General features: G+C 43.6%; 1 protein-coding gene across 5 annotated transcripts in view; it reads left to right on the top strand.

The window, feature by feature from the left end:
• The window catches only part of DCAKD (dephospho-CoA kinase domain containing), a 33,586-nt gene extending 13,482 nt beyond the window's left edge, over positions 1-20,104 (top strand). For all 5 annotated transcript variants that reach the window (XM_077252637.1, XM_077252634.1, XM_077252635.1 and 2 more), the window contains 2 exons: positions 4,177-4,264; positions 19,253-20,104. In XM_077252637.1, the coding sequence (XP_077108752.1) occupies positions 4,177-4,264; positions 19,253-19,538 (374 nt within the window). In that variant the 3' untranslated portion in view covers positions 19,539-20,104. The remainder of the gene's footprint in view (positions 1-4,176; positions 4,265-19,252) is intronic.
• Positions 20,105-20,445: the final 341 nt, after the last annotated feature.

Genomic DNA, 20,445 nt, shown 5'->3' with positions numbered 1-20,445 from the left:
AAGGCAGGGCTGACACCATGACTGTATTTGTATGAGAATATTTCTGTGTGCATAGTTATTATCCTAAGTTAGTTTGACTTATTCATGATTGGGACAATGTGTGTGTGCATATAATATATACTGTGTGTATGTATGTATATTTATTATGGCGCTTCTTTGAGGGGACTTTATCCATTGTCATTTAATGTATATGTACCCTTTTTCAGTCTGGGACTTTACCCTATTATAAAAGCTGCCTGGCTCTTCTGATCTTTGTACTCTGGGATTATAGTTCATGATGACAATTATGAACTTTTGTACTAATTAATTCAAGTTTGCACTTTGTCCCTTGCACATACATATATCACATCACGCCTTGATCATGTCATTGATTTGCTCATGAAATTGTTGTTTTGTTGATGGAATTGTTTTAAATTTTCACAAAACAATTGGTAATAAAGATTGGTATTTTTAACCCTTCGAGTGCTTGCAAATGCCATTTTTTGTAGGCAGGTTTGGTATATTTTTTTTGAGTTTAGCACTGTTTGAAGGGAATCTTCCAGCAGTTTTTTTCTATGTAATCTGACAGCATCACAAGTTAAGGACAGATGCCCTGACTCCAGCAATGTATCACTTAGTTTATTGGGTGCAGCAGTTATTAGAGTCAGTTTCTCTGCTGCAGATTTAGCAGATCTCAGTTGTTCAACTGTGTGTAACCCTGTCCACACCACATCTTTTTATGTACATTCAATTGTGACATAATCTTCTGATAAAACACTATTAAAACTGCAAAACACAGTTCAATAAGTGACACATCGCTATAATCAGGCTCTCTGCTATTAAATTATGATGCTTTCAGATTAAATGGCAAAAACCTGCTGATAGATTCCCTTTAATACTTGTAAGTAGTCACTGTATGTGCCAATACTGTTTATTCAATGGTTCTATTACTATTCTGTATGTTAAATGGAAGCTGAAGCACTGCGAGTACATCTGCAATTGTGTTTTTAAAAAGACAAAGTTCACTTCAGCTCTACTGTGTTAGGAGGGTTGATCCTGCTGACAGATTTCCTTTAAAGCAGAACTTTCACCAATTTTTTTTTTTATTTTGAACTGGATACATGAGAATACTGGCTACAGTGGGGAATAAGGCTGTGTGCACACATAGCAGATTTTTCGCGTTTTTTTTCACTATAAAACCGCTATAAAACCGCGAAAAAAACGCTCACATTAAGCATCCTATTTAATAGAATGCAATTCGCATTTTTTGTGCACATGCTGCGTTGTTTTCCTGAGCGGAATCGCATTCCAGAAAGAAACGCAGCATGTTCATTAAATTTGCGGAATCGCGGGGATTCCGCACACCTAGGAATGCATTGATCTGCTTACTTCCCGCATGTGGCTATGCCCACCATGCGGGAAGTAAGCAGATCATGTGCGGTTGGTACCCAGGGTGGAGGAGAGGAGACTGGGCACCATATAATTGTTAAAAAAAAGAATTAAAATAAAAAATCGTGATATACTCACCCTCTGATGGCCCCGGAGTCTTCCCGCCTCTCAGCGGTGTACGTGGCCGCTTCCGTTCCTATAGATGGTGTGTGTGAAGGACCTGCGATGACGTCGCGGTCACGTGACTGCGATGACGTCACGTGACCGCGACGTCATCGAAGTCCTGCACACACCCCATCTATAGGAACAGAAGCTGCTGAGGAGATCGGCTGTCTGCGAAAGGTGAGTATAACCATTTTTTTAAAAATTTTTTTTATTATTTTTAACATTCTATCCTTTACTATTGATGCGGCATAGGCTGCATCAATAGTAAAAAGTTGGTCACATTTGTCAAACACTATGTTTGACAAGTGTGACCAACCTGTCAATCAGTTTTCCAAGCGATGCTACAGATCGCTTGGAAAACGCTAGCATTCTGCAAGCTAATTATGCTTGCAAAACGCTAGTTTTCTGCGGGAATATGCATGCCAATTCCGCATGCGATATACCCACGGCAGGAGTTGCAGAATTGCCGCGGAAATTTCTGTGGCAATTCTGCAACGTGTGCACTTAGCCTGAAACATTGGGATTTTTAATTTCACCTCCCCATTGTGGAGATATTGGCAATCAAAGTATTCATTATAAAATGAGTTAACTTTTGTTAAGTCCAAGTGGGCTTTATGAGAGAGTTTTCACTAGAGGTGTGTTCTTCTTCTCCCGCTGTGATGCAGACCAATCATAAGCAGGCAGCAATGGAGCAGAAAATGAACATGCTTTCACCATAGTCTAGATCAGGTTTCTCAGTGTGTATTGTGACGCAATGACCCCTGTTACAGCTGGGGGCGCTGTGTGTGCGCTTCAGGGTGCGCTTGGATTATGGTGAATTAGGGACTGGCATTATTGTAAATGGCTGGTATGTGTCGCAGAGGTTCTCTGCGCTGTAAGCCCAAAATGATATGGTTATGCTGGGACTTATAAGTAAACACAACAAACACTTGTGGAACTATAAGGGGGCTTATAGGGTTAGTCAAAGAGCTGGGCGGAAATTGACTAACCACACATGCACCGCTCATCCGTGGGGGGTGGTTACAACCATATAATGTGACTGAGGTCTGGTCACATGGTCAGAGTGTATGGACCTGAATGGTCTGTGTTGTAGGTCCTGAAAGAGGTCAGGTCTGTGTTGGAAGCTCCGGTGAGTGGAGACTTCCTGGAAGCACCTGGTGAGACCATGTACCTGCAGAGCCTGGGATGGCTATTTTGTTGGCGAAGCCAGGACTGACAAGGAGTCAGCTTGTGGGTCGGAGCTCCTGAGAGGTAACCCTGGGTATGTGGAAAGAACTATGTGCACTGACAAAGGACAGTTACTGAATTGCGCAGTCACCCGGTGACTGGAGAGAGACAGGCTTGACTAGTGAATGCTTTGTAAAGCCATATGCGATGAAGTAACAGACTGTGTAAGCCACTGATATGCAACCTGGCTTACGGAGCTGTTTATGACGTTTCAATAAAGCGTATGGACTGTTTTGTGTGAAACAAACGTGCCTGACTACGTTAATCCGCTGCCAAGTGAGTGTTTCCCAACACAAACAGTAGGCGCAGCGCCACAGTATGTAATGATAGAGCACTGATCTCCTGGTCTAACCTCCTGCATGGTTAGAAAGTGCAGCTGAGTTTACCTGTGTCACATTACAAACCCTTCTATCAGCTTTCCTACTCTTATAGTACTGTCTGCTCTATTGTATTGTCGCTTACTGTCTGTCCAGAGATGTCACACAATATGCTGCACAACAGATATAAGTGCAGTGGGAGCAGAGCTGGGTGTCATTACATCTTGCACAGAAGTAACAAAGTGAGTACATTGTGAGAGGAGAGGCAGTACATTAGAGCGGACAGTGCTATGAGAGGAGGAGAGCTGATAGAAGGGTTTGTATTGTGACAACGCTAAGCTCAGCTGTGCTACGCCACAGGGATCTTATTTGAGACTAGATGGTGGCCCAATTCTAACGCATCGGGTATTCTAGAATATGTATGTAGTTTATTTATGAAGTTTTCAGAATAATGCAATTTATACACAGGATTCGGCCGGCCGGCCAAGACCAATTAGCGAAGCGTGGTTCAAATTCCACGCCAATTCTGAGGCGGACTGGGACTGTCGCTGATTGGTCACGGCCGGCCGGCCGTGACCAATCAGTGAAGTCAGGGCCGGGTCCAGGTTTTTGAGGGCCCCGGTCAAAAGAGTCTCAGTGGGCCCCCCTCTTTAACACATACCACGATTCATACCACGCTGTAAAAACGCGAGAAAAACACATTCAGATTTCTTGCAGAAAATGTCCGGTTTTGCTCAGGAAATTTCTGCAAGAAATCCTGAACGTGTGCACATAGCCTAAAGGTTAACTCAATAGGTACCAGATACTTTTATTACTAATATCTCTGCAACGGGGAGGCAAAACTAAAAAAGAACTAAACAGTTTATTCCATTCTGCAGCCACTATTACATTGTGTGTCCAATTCAACAAGAAGAATTTGGAGAACATGCCACTAGGAGTGATCATACAGTGCTTTTTTATATAAAAAAAAAAAACATTTAAATGAAGCATTCGTTGGGTTTATTCATTGTACAGAAAATAGTAGGCTTCAGTTGAATTGCTTCTTTACAGAGCTGCAGATAATGGTAAAAGTGATTCTACGTATTTTTCATTTCTACAGGGTATAAATACGTGATCCTTGACATCCCACTTCTGTTTGAGTCCAGGACCCTGACGCGCTACATGAAACACACTGTGCTTGTTTACTGGTAAGAGTTACAAGACGGTGATTATATAGATACACTGAGCAACATGCACATCATGTTACCTCAATGAGATCACTAGCAGACTCCATAGATTGGCAATGAGCCTGACAGATCCCGGTGACTTAGATCTGCTGTCCGTGGCCGCCTTTCTTTTATGTAGAAATCACTATTCTTCCATATTCAGTTTCCTGCCCTAGAGCTGATGCTGTCTGATACGTAAGTATGGCATCAGATTATACATTTGTAATAAAATAAAGGGTTGTTCCATATACAGGATAGGTGATAAATATATATCATATGAATATCTATGGAAAAAAAGACCCGGTACATTTTTGATGACCTAATTTTAAAATGTCACATAATAACCATATAATAATAATAATCTTTATATAGCTCCAACATATTCCACAGCGCTTTACAGTTTAACAGTTTCAAACACAACAGTCATAAGTAATAACGTTAGCAATACAATAATTAAAGCAAAATAGGACGACCCTGCTCGTGAGAGCTTACAATCTACAACGGGGGGGGGGGATACAAAGTACAGGTGTGTATTTACAATGATGGTCCAGCCATCTTCAGGGAGTGGAGGAAAGATAAAGGCCGCATGAGCTAGTCACCACCCAGTATGTGGTGCTGTTGGGTGCGGTGGAGTTTGATGGAGGGTTATTCTCAGATAAAATGACTTTGATTAGGGAACGTGATAGGCCGCTCTGAACAAATGTGTTTTGAGAGAGCGCCTAAAACTGCAAGTTGTAGATGTCTGGAAGCGCTAGTTAAATGCCGCTGTCAGCGTTTAACAGCAGCATTTTACTAGTTAATAGCGGCGGGTGGATCGCGACTCCACCCGCCGCTATTGCGAGCACATGTCAGCTGTACAAAACAGCTGACATGTCTCGGCTTTGATGCGGGCTCACCGCTGGAGCCCGCATCAAAGCAGGGGTTCTGACCTCGGATGTACTATCCCATCCGAGGTCAGAAAGGGGTTAAGGATAGACTGGCAAGGGGAAAGTCGAGTAAGGGGGGAGGTCAATTAATAGAGCATTACACTAGTCCAGGCGGGAGTGGATCAGGGCGACAGTGAGGGTTTTTGTTGTTTCCATGGTGAGAAAAGGGCAGATTCTAGAGATGTTCTTTAGGTGTAAAGCGATAAGAGTCGGCAAGAGATTGTATATGGGAGGGAAAGAAGAGATTGGTGTCAAACGTAACACCCAGACAGCGCGCCTGCTGCCGGGGTGTTATTATGGTGCCACCCACGGAGAGGGAAATGTCAGATTTAGGGAGGATAGTAGATGGCGGGAGCAGAAGAAGTTCAGTTTTGGAGAGGTTGAGTTTCAGATAGAGAGCGGACATGATGTTGGAGACTGCGGACAGACAGTCAGTGGCGTTCTGTAGTACAGTGGTGGTAAGGTCAGGGGCTGACGTGTATAGCTGTGTGTCATCAGCATAAAGATGGTACTGAGCCAAATCTGCTGATGGTCTGTCCAATTGGGGCCGTGTAGACTTCAGAGGACTTGAACTCTATAGCGCCACCCGATGGAAGCAGCAATCCTGCAAGTCCCTATCGACCCTTTAATGAGACTTGCAGTATGAGTTATGATAATAGCCAATTCAGAATCTCAATTTTCAGACACGGTTTTTCGGGGTATTGCCCCTTGTTAGTGCAAAGTATGAGAACTGATTTGACTAGGTGAGAATGAGGGAATCTGACTTTTAAGCCTAAAGTATCTAGAATAATACAACATATTCCATTTGTGGGAGTACATTAGATCAATAATGTAAGAACAGAAAAGGCCCCGCTCACTGAGACTTTTATTAGCTTTGTTTTCTTTCAACTTTCAATTCTGAAAGTATTAAAGTATGATTAGTGGGGGATCCTGGAGTCAGACCCCCAACAATCATTCATCGTGGGGGTCCCAAAGCCCTGTGTGAATGGAGTAGCAGCACGCATGTGCGACTAATGCTGCCATAGACCGACAGAATTTAACAGTGCTGAGGATACACAAATTGCCGCTCCATTGACACAGGATGTTGGTGCCCACATTTTCAGTCTACCCTGTCATTCATGTATTACTCAGCCTGTGGATAGGTGATAAATGTTGTTTAATCAGACAAAATACTGATTTTCTCAGAATAAACTGTATGTTGTAGTCCCGAGCATTATACTGTATATGAAACTTTTCTGTAGGACGCCTGACATCATCTGTTCACTTGTAATATATGCAGAGCGGAAGGTCTGGTGCAGTTTACTAGCTACAATTAGATACCTTAATTACCTTAATTGATTGCTCCCCCATGGGAAATGCTAACTTTTCATTACAGAGAAATTTGTCTATTGGCTTCGCCTCTCAGATCCAATATCCAAGGTGTAGGCAGTGAATGAGCGATCATTACATAGTTCTATCTGATAACTTTAAGTCCATGAGCTGAATATAGTTCTTAAGAAGATCTTATATCGACCTGACCAGTGATTCTTACTTTTAAGGCTGCGGTCATAAAGAAGGTTAATATTCAAAGCTTATGAACATTATATTACAGACACGGAGTAGGACGTAAGTCGTCTGCAGCTCCCAATGGTTGTTTCAGGTCTTCCAATGTTTTTCATTTAGCCCACAACATCTTTAGGCATCAGGCTATGATGAGATGTAAAATTGTTGTGTGCCATACAGATTAGATGGCGGTAGGCCAAACTGCTTAGCAGATCGTTTGGCTGACGGGCATCACGTCCGTGTCTCCTGTACACAGGAGCTTTTGGCCTGGTGCTCATGTGTTCTCTTTCAGAAAGTCGCCAACAGATATCATAGCCGGCCGTCTCATCTGTGGGAGAATAAAGAGATTAACAGTCCAAAATCTGACATGCCCAATCATCATCTCCCCCCATCAATCCAATGTCCTGTGCCCCAATAAACCTTACCAAGCCCATCTATTTTGTTAGGCTCAGCCAGCATTAGCCTAATGTGTATGGGGTCTTAAGTTTATGTAGTTTAGTACAATTTCTTAGGTAAGATAATTAATGCTCCTAACATAATCAAGTCACCACATGTGGAGGGGATAAAGGATCTCGCTTTGAGATGGTGGTTCTCCAGTATGCGGGAAATCCCAGAGAGTTCTGTTTGTTCACTTGTGCCAATATAAGTTTTTATTTAGGGTCTCTTCCAAGCATTAACTTAATTATTCATTTTCTTGGTCCTACATTAATCACTGCAAGCTTGTCACTAATAAAAATGGCTAAAAAGAAAAACTTATCAAAGCAATACGAGCGGATTGATTTGTGAGGATGTTTGGCTCATTAGGAGTCTGTGCCTGGAAATGGCAATCACAAGCAGCAACCAATGATTACCGTATGTCTAATGGATTTCTCTTTAGTTGAGGAGAATTTCAAGCAGTCTGGGGAGTTCCTTGTCTCGTCCTCTTATTTGTGGCATCTTAATTTAAGAATTGTTGAAGTAGCTTTCCCTCCAAAATGAAAAAAACAATATATTTGTGAATATAGCCCTTCAGGGATGCAGAGACTTCCCCATTTACTGGTTTAACCTGTCTTGCTGCCACACCATTTTAAAAAGTGCAAAGCGAATACTATTGAGCATGGAGAATATACCAACAGGGTTGTCATCTCACTGCTTCTACACATAGTTAATTTGGTTGGCAAAAGACAAAATGCCCAAGTTCAACTGGGTCCTTCTGTGCTCAGAAGCTAAGATAAGGCAACGACATGTAGATACACCAAAGTCACGGTGAGGTCAGTAACTCACACGCCTTACCAGTGCTGTCATACTCGCTGCGTTTAGCGCTCTGCTCCTCCCAGTGTCAGACTATCTGCTGAACAACTAAACTGCCTCTTGCAGCTCCCCCAGCACTGATGCATCTTCATGTTGCTGGAGAGTCTCCACCTGGCTATAGGGAGGCGCGGCCAGACTCTGCAGGAATTTAACCTGCTGTATCCTGTAGAGTGTTGTTAACATCAGCATTTATTTTCTCAGGCGTATTTGGCGTGCATGTAAAATTGCAGCATGCTGCAATTGGCGCAGAGACTCGCCAATGCAAGCCTATGGGGGCGATGAAAAAAAAATCACACAGCACTCGGACCATGCAAGTGCTGCCGATTTTTACGCACCGGTGTCCTTTTGAAAAGCCAACAATTCATCTGCCGCGTACAGTAAAATCGCAGCGTGACAGGTTAGAATAGAGTAGATAGAATAGATATATATACATAGAATCCATAGATATATGTAGGTGTGTGTGTATATGTGTGTGTGTGTATGTGTATATATATATATATATATATATATATATATATGTATGTGTATATATATATATGTATGTGTGTATGTATATATATATATATGTGTGTATGTATATATATATATATGTGTGTATGTATATATATATATATGTGTATGTGTGTGTATATATATATATGTGTGTATATATATATATATATATATATATATATATATATATATAAAATCCGGAAATTAGCAAATCAGCAGTCGCGTACTGTAAAGTCACAGCAGGAGCCGATAGCATAGAATAGATAGCTTGCATACAGTAAATACACATTGAATAGGTAGATGTGTATATATGTCAGTGACAAATACAATTAGTACAGTGTGTGTGCAGCTTACTGTACATGTATTTAATAAAAGATTATTTTTCTGAAAAACCAGCAGAGGGGAAGCAGACGGCTGGAGGCCGATGTTTATAGCCTGGGAAGGGGGTAATGCCCATGGAGCTTCCCAGGCTATTAATATCAGCTCACAACTGTATACTTAGCATTTACTGGCTATTAAAATGAGGGACCCTAAAAAAAGACGTAGGGTCCCCCTATAATTAATGACCAGCAAAGGCTATGCAGACCGCTGCGGGCAGATATTAATAGCCTTTGAAGGGGCCATGGATACTGCCCCCCCCCCGCATTTAAAAACATCAGCTCTCAGCCACCCCAGAAAAGGCGCATCTCTCAGATGTGCCAATTCTGGCACTTAGCCTCACTCTTCCCACTTGCCCTGTAGCGGTGGCAAGTGGGGTGATGGTTGGGGGGTTGATGTCACCTTTGTGTTGCCAGGTGATATCAAGTCCCGAGGTTAATAATGGAGAGGCATCAATAAGACACCCCCATTACTATCCCCATAGTCATATCATATAAAAACACACCCAGAAAAAAAGTCCTTTAATTGAAAGAACGACACAGATTCCTTTTGAGGCTATGTGCACACTTTCCGGATTCCACTGCGGATTTTTCCGCAGCGGAATTCCAAAATCCACAGTGAAAACCCGTTACGGTTTTTACTGCGGATTTATCGCGTTTTTTTACTGCGGTTTCTTATGCGGATTTTCATCTGCATTTTCCTATTGGAGCAGGTGAAAATCCGCAGAAAAGAAGTGACATGCTGCGGAATGTAATCCGCTGCGTTTCCGCGCGTTTTTTTCCGCAGCATGTGCACAGCGTTTTTTGTTTCCCATAGGTTTACATTGTACTGTAAACTCATGGGAAACTGCTGCGGATCCGCAGCGGTCAAATCCGCTGCGGATCCGCTGCAAAATCCGCAAAGTGTGCACATAGCCTAATAAATCTTAATTAAACCATACTTACGACCTTGCCCCTTCCACAGATGCCATTGTCTTGTGCAAAAGAGTTTAAAAAAACAAACAACAATATTCGTGTGCATCAAATAGTTGATATCAGCGCCTCTTTGGACGAATGATCCCAGGAAATTCAAAGTTTCTTAGGCAGTTTGGATACACTCATGATTTAAAAAAAAAAAAAAAAAAAGGCACAGAAACCAACATGTTTCGACTTGGACAGTTGAACTAAACTAATTAGATAAGCCACTAAGGTTATAATATTAAAGAACTCGCAAGAACCTTATATCCAAATGGATAATGCTGAATAAAAACTATTTTTTATTTATTTACGTTTAAAAACCTGTACCACACAACAAAAAACGTACAACCGTGCACACTATAACCGTCCCTCACACTGTAGACACTGATATCCCCTGCCTAACCAGCGGAGGTTGGCACCCTAGATATATATATACGAGAGAGGCGCCCCCGCTCCTCGATGGCTGACCCTATCACTCCTACACTCTTTTCCTAGATGAAGTGATACAGCCAAATTAACAATCTCACGCGGCAGGAGATAGAAGAAAAACAATAATATCTTGATAGGATATTGACTAAACAGTGTGAGGGGGAGTGATGCCGTGACCTAAAGTGCAATCTTATAGTGCATAAACATGAAGGACAAACAACCTGACTATAACTGATCCCTGTTCACTGACCACCTGCCTGCCTGCAGCATCATTCATCTGAGCCTCCTGATGATCCAGTTGGTGAAACGCGTTGAGGCATGAGGCATGGGTCCTCAAGAACATCGATCATGATGAGTATCCCTGACTTTAACTGATACTGGCAGATATCATGTTCTGACTGTGCGGTTTATCCATACCGCTATTCTGTTGGTCTCTGTGTTTACATTAAGAAATTTGGGATTATTACATCATATGCTAGCAGTGTGCAACTGCTGCATTAATCTGCATCTGAATTGGAATTGGAGTTGGCCCTTATGTATTAGCTCCATCATGGGTAGTATTTATACTGGGCTATATATCAATCAGATGGTGGTATTAGCTATATTGTTTCATAGAGTAACCTTACCTTTGTGAATGGTTGCCATTTGGCTGGTCCCTATGTGTGTTTATACATTGTGAAATATGTTATTGCCAACCTGCATGCTAGCCCCCACCCATTAAAATCATCATCAGCACAAGCGCCGGGCTATATATCTACTAGCCGGGGCATATTGGTAAAAAGGGACACTGATAGGGTGAGCCTTCGCAGAGTGGGGGCGCCAATTCCGCTGTATAGTAGGGTGCCAACCTCCACAGTCAGGCAGGTGGTCAGTGAACAGGGATCAGTTATAGTCAGGTTGTTTGTCCTTCATGTTTATGCACTATAAGATTGCACTTTAGGTCACGGCATCACTCCCCCTCACACTGTTTAGTCAATATCCTATCAAGATATTATTGTTTTTCTTCTATCTCCTGCCGCGTGAGATTGTTAATTTGGCTGTATCACTTCATCTAGGAAAAGAGTGTAGGAGTGATAGGGTCAGCCATCGAGGAGCGGGGGCGCCTCTCTCGTATATATATATCTAGGGTGCCAACCTCCGCTGGTTAGGCAGGGGATATCAGTGTCTACAGTGTGAGGGACGGTTATAGTGTGCACGGTTGTACGTTTTTTGTTGTGTGGTACAGGTTTTTAAACGTAAATAAATAAAAAATAGTTTTTATTCAGCATTATCCATTTGGATATAAGGTTCTTACGACTTGGACAGTTGCATCTGTATGTCTGCTTGGAAGTCTTAGGCTATGTAGACACGCTGCGGATTACTCTGCAGATTTTTCCGGACTGGTTTTGGTAAATCCTTCCTGCGGAATTACCACGGATTTACCGCATTTTTTTGCGTTTTTTGTGTGGATTTCACACCTGCGGATTCCTATTATGGAGCAGGTGTAAACCGCTGCGGAATCCGCACAAAGAATTGACATGCTGCGGAATAAACAACGCTTTGTTTGTGCGTCTTTTTCCGCAGCATGTGCACTGCGGATTTTTCATAGTTGCTGTTTTCCATAGGTTTATGGAGCGCCCCCACCGTCGCAGGGCCGAGGGGTACCCGGTATCGGGCCTCTCTGTCTCGGTTCTGGGATTGTCACGGTGGCTAGACCCGGTCCGTGACCCTGCTAAGGGGCGTCCAATGAAAGTTGAGAGTGATGAAGTGTGGTGCAAGGTGCGATGAATAACGAGGACACAGGGTTGCAGTCTCTTTACCTCTTTACTGAAGGCTTCAGGATCCTCAGTCCAGAGTACGGTTAACAGGGCTGTCCGAGACCGGCCGGTCCGATGGCACCTCCAGAGTTCCCTTTGCAGGTGGAAATCTGTGCCTTCCTTCTAGCGCTTGTGTGTTGTAGTCCTTCCCTGCTGAGCACCACGGGATAGTCCTCACAACTGTTGTGTCTGTTTCTCATGTTCCCTCACAACTGATTCTGATGTTCTTCTCCGTCCCCCAGATGATATGGCTAGGACGCACCCGTATGACAGGTAGGCCTGGAGTTCTTCCAGGACCCTAGAGTCGCCCCTCTCCCACTGTTGCCCCCTATGTCTGCTTAGGTGATTTAGGTGAGACAGCCCGCCTATAACTGACTGTCCTGCCGTTGGTTTGAAGTAAGGCTTGGAGCCAGTACTTCCTCGGCGTTTCCAGCCACCGGCTACGCGCCTCAGTAGGATGTTGCCTCGATCTTACAGCACGACTCCTACTGGTATTTCTCCTTATTGCGTTGATCTTGTTTCTCACTCTTCGCAATAAACCTCGCTTCTTGTCCTTTCTTGGGGTACCGCCGCAATGAAGTGCAGGCGCGGTCCCGTAACGTTCTTTCTGTTCGCTAGGCCTCTGTCAGGATCCCACCCCTGACAGGGACCCCCCTGAATCTTCCCCTGCAACACCCTCTGCCACAGGATGTTGCCTGGTTCCAACCCAGTCAGCTTCTCTCTAACTTTCTATCTAACCCCCAGTTTTACCAGATTGTGAGGAGTGGCCTAATACATAGCACCCTTAGCTCCCCCTGGAGGCCAGACTGTGAAGTGTATTGGTGTCTGTGATACCTGGTCAGGTGAACTCCTTCAGTGCCATCAGACGTACCATCACTCCCCTTAGCGGCGGATGGAGCATCAGTACTGCAACGACCAGGACTCTGGGGCGCTGCACTTACATGGTACTGTAAACGCATGGAAAACTGCTGAGAATCTGCAGCGGCCAATCCGCTACGGATCCGCAGCAATATCCGCAGCGTGTGCACATACCCTTATAAATAAGTCCAAGTTTCACCAGTTTTTTTTTTTTTTTTTTTTTCTTTTTTCTTCCAGGCAAAAGGAACCACCCATTTCCAGTCAAATTGAATTCCTTATCATCTGTGTTTCATTAGTCCCTGTCCTCATTAGTTTAGGCAATCCTCTTATTCTTTTACAACAGTTTCATGCTCTAAATGGATCACCTCTGTACAACATATAGAAACAGAATCATTAACATTCACAACATGAATTAAAAATGTATAAATGTGTACCCTTTATTTCTCATTTTTTTTTCCCCATTTCTTAACCACCAGGGAATAAGGAACACATATTCAAGCATCCACATTTACCTCCTTTAGAGTTTGATATCACAAATACTCTGTAGATATATGCAATGTTTCAATGCTATTTGCTATTGTGTTCATTATATCATACATATTATGTATCCACTTGTCTATCATTGCAGATACATGCAATTTCATATAGCAAAACTGACCCTTTTAATTTCATTTATCTCAGAGTAGCAAATGTTAACGTGGTCCTAGCATTTCTATGTATTTATCCACCTATCACTTTCAAACACATACTGATGATATATAATACCCCACATTTTTATTTTTTTAGCTCAGCATGGCAAATATGAACATGATCCTAGTGTTTTCTCTGAGTGATTATATTCTTAATCATATTGCAATACCATATCCCGTTCAGTCAGTTTACCATTAATTAGGCCGGTTTCACACGTCAGTGGCTCCAGTACGTGAGGTGACAGTTTCCTCACGTACCGGAGCCACTGACACACGTAGACACATTGAAATCAATGCATCTGTGCAGATGTCATTGATTTTTTTTTTTGTGGACCGTGTCTCCGTGTGCCAAACACGGAGACATGTCAGTGTTCGTGGGAGCGCACGTATTACACGGACCCATTAAAGTCAATGGGTCCGTGTAAAACACGTACCGCACACGGACGTTGTCGGTGTGCAGTCCGTGTGCCGTGCAGGAGACCGCTACAGTAAGCGCTGTCCCCCCCCCCACATGGTGCTGAAGCCGCCATTCATATCTTCTCTGCAGCAGCGTTTGCTGTAGAGAAGATATGAATAATCCTTTTTTTTGTTTGTTTCTGGTCTTTAACATAAAGATCCATGTCCCCACCCCCTGTGCGCCCGCCCGCTGTTATTAAAATACTCACCCGCCTCCCTCGCAGTGTCCTGTCCTGGCCGCAGCTTCTCCTGTATGCGGTCACGTGGGGCCGCCCATTACAGAAATGAATATGCGGCTCCACCCCTATGGGAGGTGGAGCCGCATAGTCATGACTGTAATCGGCGGCCCGACGTGACCGCTCATACAGTAGAAGGTGCGGCCAGGACAGGAAGCCGGGTGAGTATTTTAATAACAGCGGGCGGGCGCACAGGGGGTGGGGACATGGATCTTTATGTTAAAGACCAGAAACAAACAAAAAAAGGATTATTCATATCTTCTCTACAGCAAACGCTGCTGCAGAGAAGATATGAATGGCGGTTTCAGCACCACGTGGGGGGGACAGCGCTTATCTCTAGCGCTGTCTCCTGCACGGTGCGTGTGGTACCCAGTCGGCACACATGTGCCACAGTGATGTGCCACAGAAACGCACGGGCACATGGATAATTCAGGTACCGATTTTTCCGGTACCGGAATTATCTGGACGTGTGGGACAGGCCTTACAGAGTATTTGTGATCTCAAACTCTAAAGGAGGTAAATGTGGATGCTTGAATATGTGTTCCTTATTCCCTAGTGGTTAAGAAATGGGGGAAAAAAATGAGAAAGAGGGTACGCATTTATACATTTTTCATTCATGTTGTGAATGTTAATGATTCTGTTTCTATATGTTGTATTTATAGCTTGAAACTTGTGTAAAAGAATAAGAGGATTGCCTAAACTAATGAGGACAGGGACTATTGAAACACAGATGATAAGGAATTCAATTGGACTGGAAAGGGGTGGTTCCGTTTACCTGGAAGTAAAAAGGGAAAAAAAACTCAAACTTGTACTTCTTTATAAGGCCTCTTTCACACTTCTGTTTTTTACAATCATTCACAATCCGTCAAAATGTTGAAAAGACGGATCCTGTGCAGATTGTAAAAAAAACGGGTGCACTGGGTCCGTTTTGTTTTGACAGATCCGTTGAGGCTATGTGCACACGTTGTGTATACGTCTTCGCCGCGTTTTTCCGCTGCAAAAATGCATACACAACCCAGATTAAAAATAATTAAAAAAATCGTGATATTCTTACCTTCCGCCATCCCCCGCAGTCTTCCTGATGCTCCCGGCAGCTCCCATTCCCAGTAATGCCTTGCAAGACAATGAACTGTGATGACGTAGCGGTCTCGCGAGACCGCTACGTCATCGGGTCATTTCGCAAGGCATTACTGGGAACGGGAGCTGCCGGGAGCATCAGGAAGACTGCGGGAGATGCCGGAAGGTGAGAATATCACAATTTTTTATTTTTTAAATTATTTTTAACATATCTTTTTACTATTGATGCTGCATAGACAGCATCAGTAGTAAAAAGAGAGCGAGAGAGAAAATTCTTCCGCGCATGCTCAGTTGCAAAAGACGGCATCTGTCGCTGGATTCCTGCTTTTGACAGTCAGCGATGATCCTGCGTCCATAGGCTTCCATTATAGCCAACGACGGACAGCACAGGATCCGTCGCTGAGCGATTTTCCGACGTACAGAAAAAAGCACTCCACCTGACGGACAGCAATTATACGACGGATCCAGTGCACGACGGATGAAAAGAAAAGTGGAAGTGTGAAAGAGGCCTAAGACTTCCAAACAGACATAGAGATGCAACTCCGTGATTAAGACCTGTTCAGGTTGAAACATGAGTGTATCCAAACTGCCTGACCTTTTTGTTACCTGTTTTTAATAAGAAGAAATAAATAGAAGTTTTAAGAAACCTTGTATTTCCTGGGATCATTCGTCCAAAGAGGCGCTGGATATTAACTATTTGATGCACACCAACTTTCTCCCAGTGGATCCGTGCTGCCTGGAGGACACATTAACCAGAGGAGGTGATGAGCTGACAATCTCATTTTATACAAACAACAATATTTCTCACCTTTCCACAGAGAAGATGATAATCCATTTGTCCTACGACGGGTCTAGCTCTGCTACATCTAGATGGCAGGCTGCATGGTTGCATGATGCGACCATACAGCCTGCCATCCAGCAGAGACACTGAGCAGCGTCTGCTCAGTGTCTTTCTGTGAACTCCTATTACCTGTCTGAGGGCACCGTGAGAGTGAGAAAGTTCTCCTGCTCGTGATGCCATCAGACAGGTCCTGCGATGAACTCACTTCACCTAACTGACATCAGCGGGAATGTGGTGAATTGCTGGCAATATATAGAAATATAGTGTGGACCTGCCAATACATTCCTCTGCCTTTGGATGTGGATGTTGTTCCTAATGTCATCCCTATAACCTTGCAAATGTTTCACTTGCCTGGCAGATCAGGAGACCAGCACAATTTGCCCTGCTCTTTTCTGGGCAGTAGAAACACTTCTATTTCTGATCAAAATTTGCAAGGCTATCTTTCCTTTTCTGGTAGACTGGCTGTAAATGTGGGCAACTCTGACTGCTACCACATGGATTGACACCTAGTTATGTAGTGATACTACACTTCTTTGTATAACAGATGCAGCAGAAAAACATTGTGTAGATTATTCTACTTTTCAGAAGGAAATGCACTCCATGGAATAAATTAGGAGGCCTATAAGAAGAAAAAAATAGCGTGAAGTTGCAGACCAAAACCTGAGGAGCTTTAATGAGAATATTCCACTCATAAGTCTTGTCTGATTGTGATGTACACTAGTGATGAGCGAGTATGCTCGTTGCTCGGGTGGTCTCCAAGAATTTGTAAGTGCTCGGAGATTTAGTTTTTGTTGACGCAGCTGCATGATTTACAGCTGATAGCTTGAATACATGTGAGGATTCCCTAGCAAATCAGGCAACCCCCACATGTGTTCAGCCTGTCTAGTAGCTGTAAATCAAGCAGCTGCATCAACAAAAACTAAATTTCCGAGCAGTTACAAATTCTCGGAGACCACCCGAGCAACGAGTACACTCGCTCCTCACTAATGTAGACATTAGGCCCCAATTCATCAAGAGTGATGTTGTTCATGCCGGTCTTGATGAGGGGACGTGCTGAAGTCAGATATGCCTTTTGCCTCTTCGTGAATCTGGAGCGTCGGACGAATGCCGGGAAAACTTCTGTGGACGCCTCGCCACAAATCCTACTCCAGCCCCTGTCATGAATTTGACATGCAGAGGTCACCAAACCCCGTCCTACCTCAGCTGTGCCCATTTTGTCACATATCTAGGATAAACTGCTTGAAAACACCAGAAGTGTCAAGATTTAGGCGCAACTCCGCAAGCATTCTGTTATGAAAGCGTGGATGATTTGAAGCCATCATATTTATTCAATGTATGTAACATATACGGTACATAGTATCCATAAAGTGTCTCTAGTAAGTCAAAATTAGAATTTGCATCAAAGCTATTCGATGCCAATTAGTGATGAATGAACGTGCTTGGATAAGGTGTTATCTGAGCATGCTCGGGTGCTAACTGAGTGTCTTCGGCATGCTTGAATAATATGTTCGAGCCCCCGTGGCTGCATGTCTCCCGGCTGTTCGACAACCGCAACACATGTAGGGATTTCCTGTTTGTTAGGCAGTCCCTGCTTGTGTTGTGGCTGTCGAACAGCTGGGAGACATGCAGCCACGGGGACTTTAACGTAATATTTGAGCATTCCAAAGTCACTGGGTTAGCTCACGAGCATGCTCAGATAACACCTTATCCAAGCACGTTCACTCATCACTAATGCTAATCGAATGTTCCTTATTATTGCTTACGTTATGCCGAATCTAAGAGCATAATAAACACAGAGTTAAAAAAAAAAATACTTGTCTTGCTTCTCACGGATCCTGGTGTAACCGCCCCATGTCCTCCACGAAGCTCCATCCGGCCTCTTACCTCCAGCGAGACCTCCACCATTCTTAGGCTAAGTTCACATTTGTGTTGTTGCGTCGACGACGCAACGCACAACGCATGCAAAACGCATTGTTTTGTGATGCATGCGTCGATTTTTGGCATGATTTTTTGCGCAAGAAAAATGCAACATGTAGCGTCCTCTGCGCCCTGACGCTTACGCCAAAAAAGACACATGCGTCACAAAACGCAAGACAACGCATGTCCATGCGCCCCCATGTTAAATATAGGGGCGCATGACGCATGCGTCGCTATGCGTCGCCGAACCTGCGCCCGACACAATGCAAATGTGAACGTAGCCTTACTCTGGGCGTGCGGCGCTGAGTGCGCCTCTGATGTCACGATTTTAAGCATTGGACGACTCGCCTCGTGACCTCCAAAAGCCTACTCAGCGCTGTAATCCTTGATGCAGAGTGAAGATGTCAGAAGAGGATGTTATGTTGATGGAAAGAGGCCAGGAGGGGGCTGCAGCCATAGGACAGGTTAGCGGCTAGGTGAGTACACGTATATTTTTCAACTCTTTTTTTTCAGGTTTTTTTTTTTTATTTTTTTTAGAGATCATTAAAATGGCGTTCAGACTGCCAACATTTTGCTGAATTCACACAAAGCAAATCAAAAGGAATTCAGATACAGGAGAATTTTTATTTTTATTTTTTTTTTTAAATTCGATGCAAATTCATTTTGTGTCTATTTGATTCACTCATATCCAGTCTCCGTGCGCCTGCCAGAAGCCAGGATGGTACTTGTTATTGTCAGAATTTCTCAGTAGTGCGGCCTAAAGCCTGTGACTTAAAGGGTTTTCCAGCAATCTCCTCTTTTGTGATCGTCGAGGGTCCCAGGGGTCAGGCCACCATTGAGTAGACACATCGCCTATTTATTTTGGCATAAAAGTAATACATCCAAAGCCCAAAGACAATGTAACCTGAATACCTGTACTTGTAATGCATACCGGGTGGTTTTCCCGACAACGCCGGACTTGACATGCGTGTTATTGAATCTCTCTGTAGTGTAGCCCAGCCTAGAAGAAAGGATAAGAAAAGTTTTACATTTATAAATGTATTTTTTTTTCTTATTTTAAGCCCCAATGTTATTGACTGTCTTGCAGTGACCCACAGACTCAGGTTGACAGATTGCTCCGGAGAAGCGGTCTCTCCCGGGAGGAGGTCCAGAAACGTTTAGCCGCTCAGCTCCCCATTGATAGCAAACTGCCACTAGCCGATCACGTCATCGATAACTCCGGTGACCGGGAGAGTACGCGGCGGCAAGTCCTGCAGCTCCACCATCGACTGGAGTCTTCACTAGGATACCTTCCAACTCGCATTGCTGCCGTGACTGTAGGTGCTGGGCTGCTGGCGCTGATGTGGAGCCTGTTAAGGCGGTTATGGCAGTGAACGCCAGCCAAGTGCAGAATGATATACTGACTGTGATACATAGTTTTTAGTCTTTTCCTCTTGTAAATGCCTTTACTTGGATTTTAGCTGATTTTAGAAATGTATTTCTAGATAAACTCTAATGTGGAAGTCATTGAGATGACTACTCTGCATCCACTGGCATAACCCCTGCAGCCCAAATTCTGCATCAGAAATTTTATTGCGCCCTCTGCTGGCTGTATTGTGGAAATGCAGAGAAGAATTTGCTATGTAAGTCACTACACAGAGAGTTACATTATATATTTTTTTATCACATAGCTAATAAACATTAAAGCGACTTACAGGGTGAATGAGATGGGTGGATACCATCTGTTCATCAGCTGTAGCTTTCAGTCTTCCTGCTAATGGAAAAGCGGCTTATTTTTTCAGAAACACACATCAAGTATTTCATTCTTATGGATTGTTTTTTAAATAGAGTGGAATTAATTGAAGTCTTTTATTTTGCTGGGACGATGCTTTTAATGGCGGGAGCTGACTGCCATATTTGATCTATGGTTCATTGATTAAAATAAATGATAGATAATGTGTCCTTTTTATAATACTGATGTCATTTTTCATGTAAATAGCTGATGTACTGTAGTCACAGTAATTTAGGCTAGGAGTACACAGCGATACTGGCCACACCACTTGAAGATGGCAGCGCTGTATTGCAATATTGCAGTATTGGGGGCTACACAGTGACTTTGGTAAGGACAAGCGGCCAAAGATTGCTCCGTGCGGCTGCTACATTGCAGCATAGTGTAGGTCAGATCCAACTCTGGCTGTTCCAGTGTGCGGTGGACCGAGACAGCCACAGGCATTATACAGTGGCCAACGGGCCACACCATGACCTCACCCGTCCATCCATCCGCTGCCGCCCTCTGTCACT

This window comes from Ranitomeya variabilis, chromosome 4 (genome assembly GCF_051348905.1).
Source record: "Ranitomeya variabilis isolate aRanVar5 chromosome 4, aRanVar5.hap1, whole genome shotgun sequence".
NCBI lineage: Eukaryota > Metazoa > Chordata > Amphibia > Anura > Dendrobatidae > Ranitomeya > Ranitomeya variabilis.
Note: the sequence above shows the minus strand (reverse complement) of the source record. Positions and strands in the feature narration are given on the sequence as shown.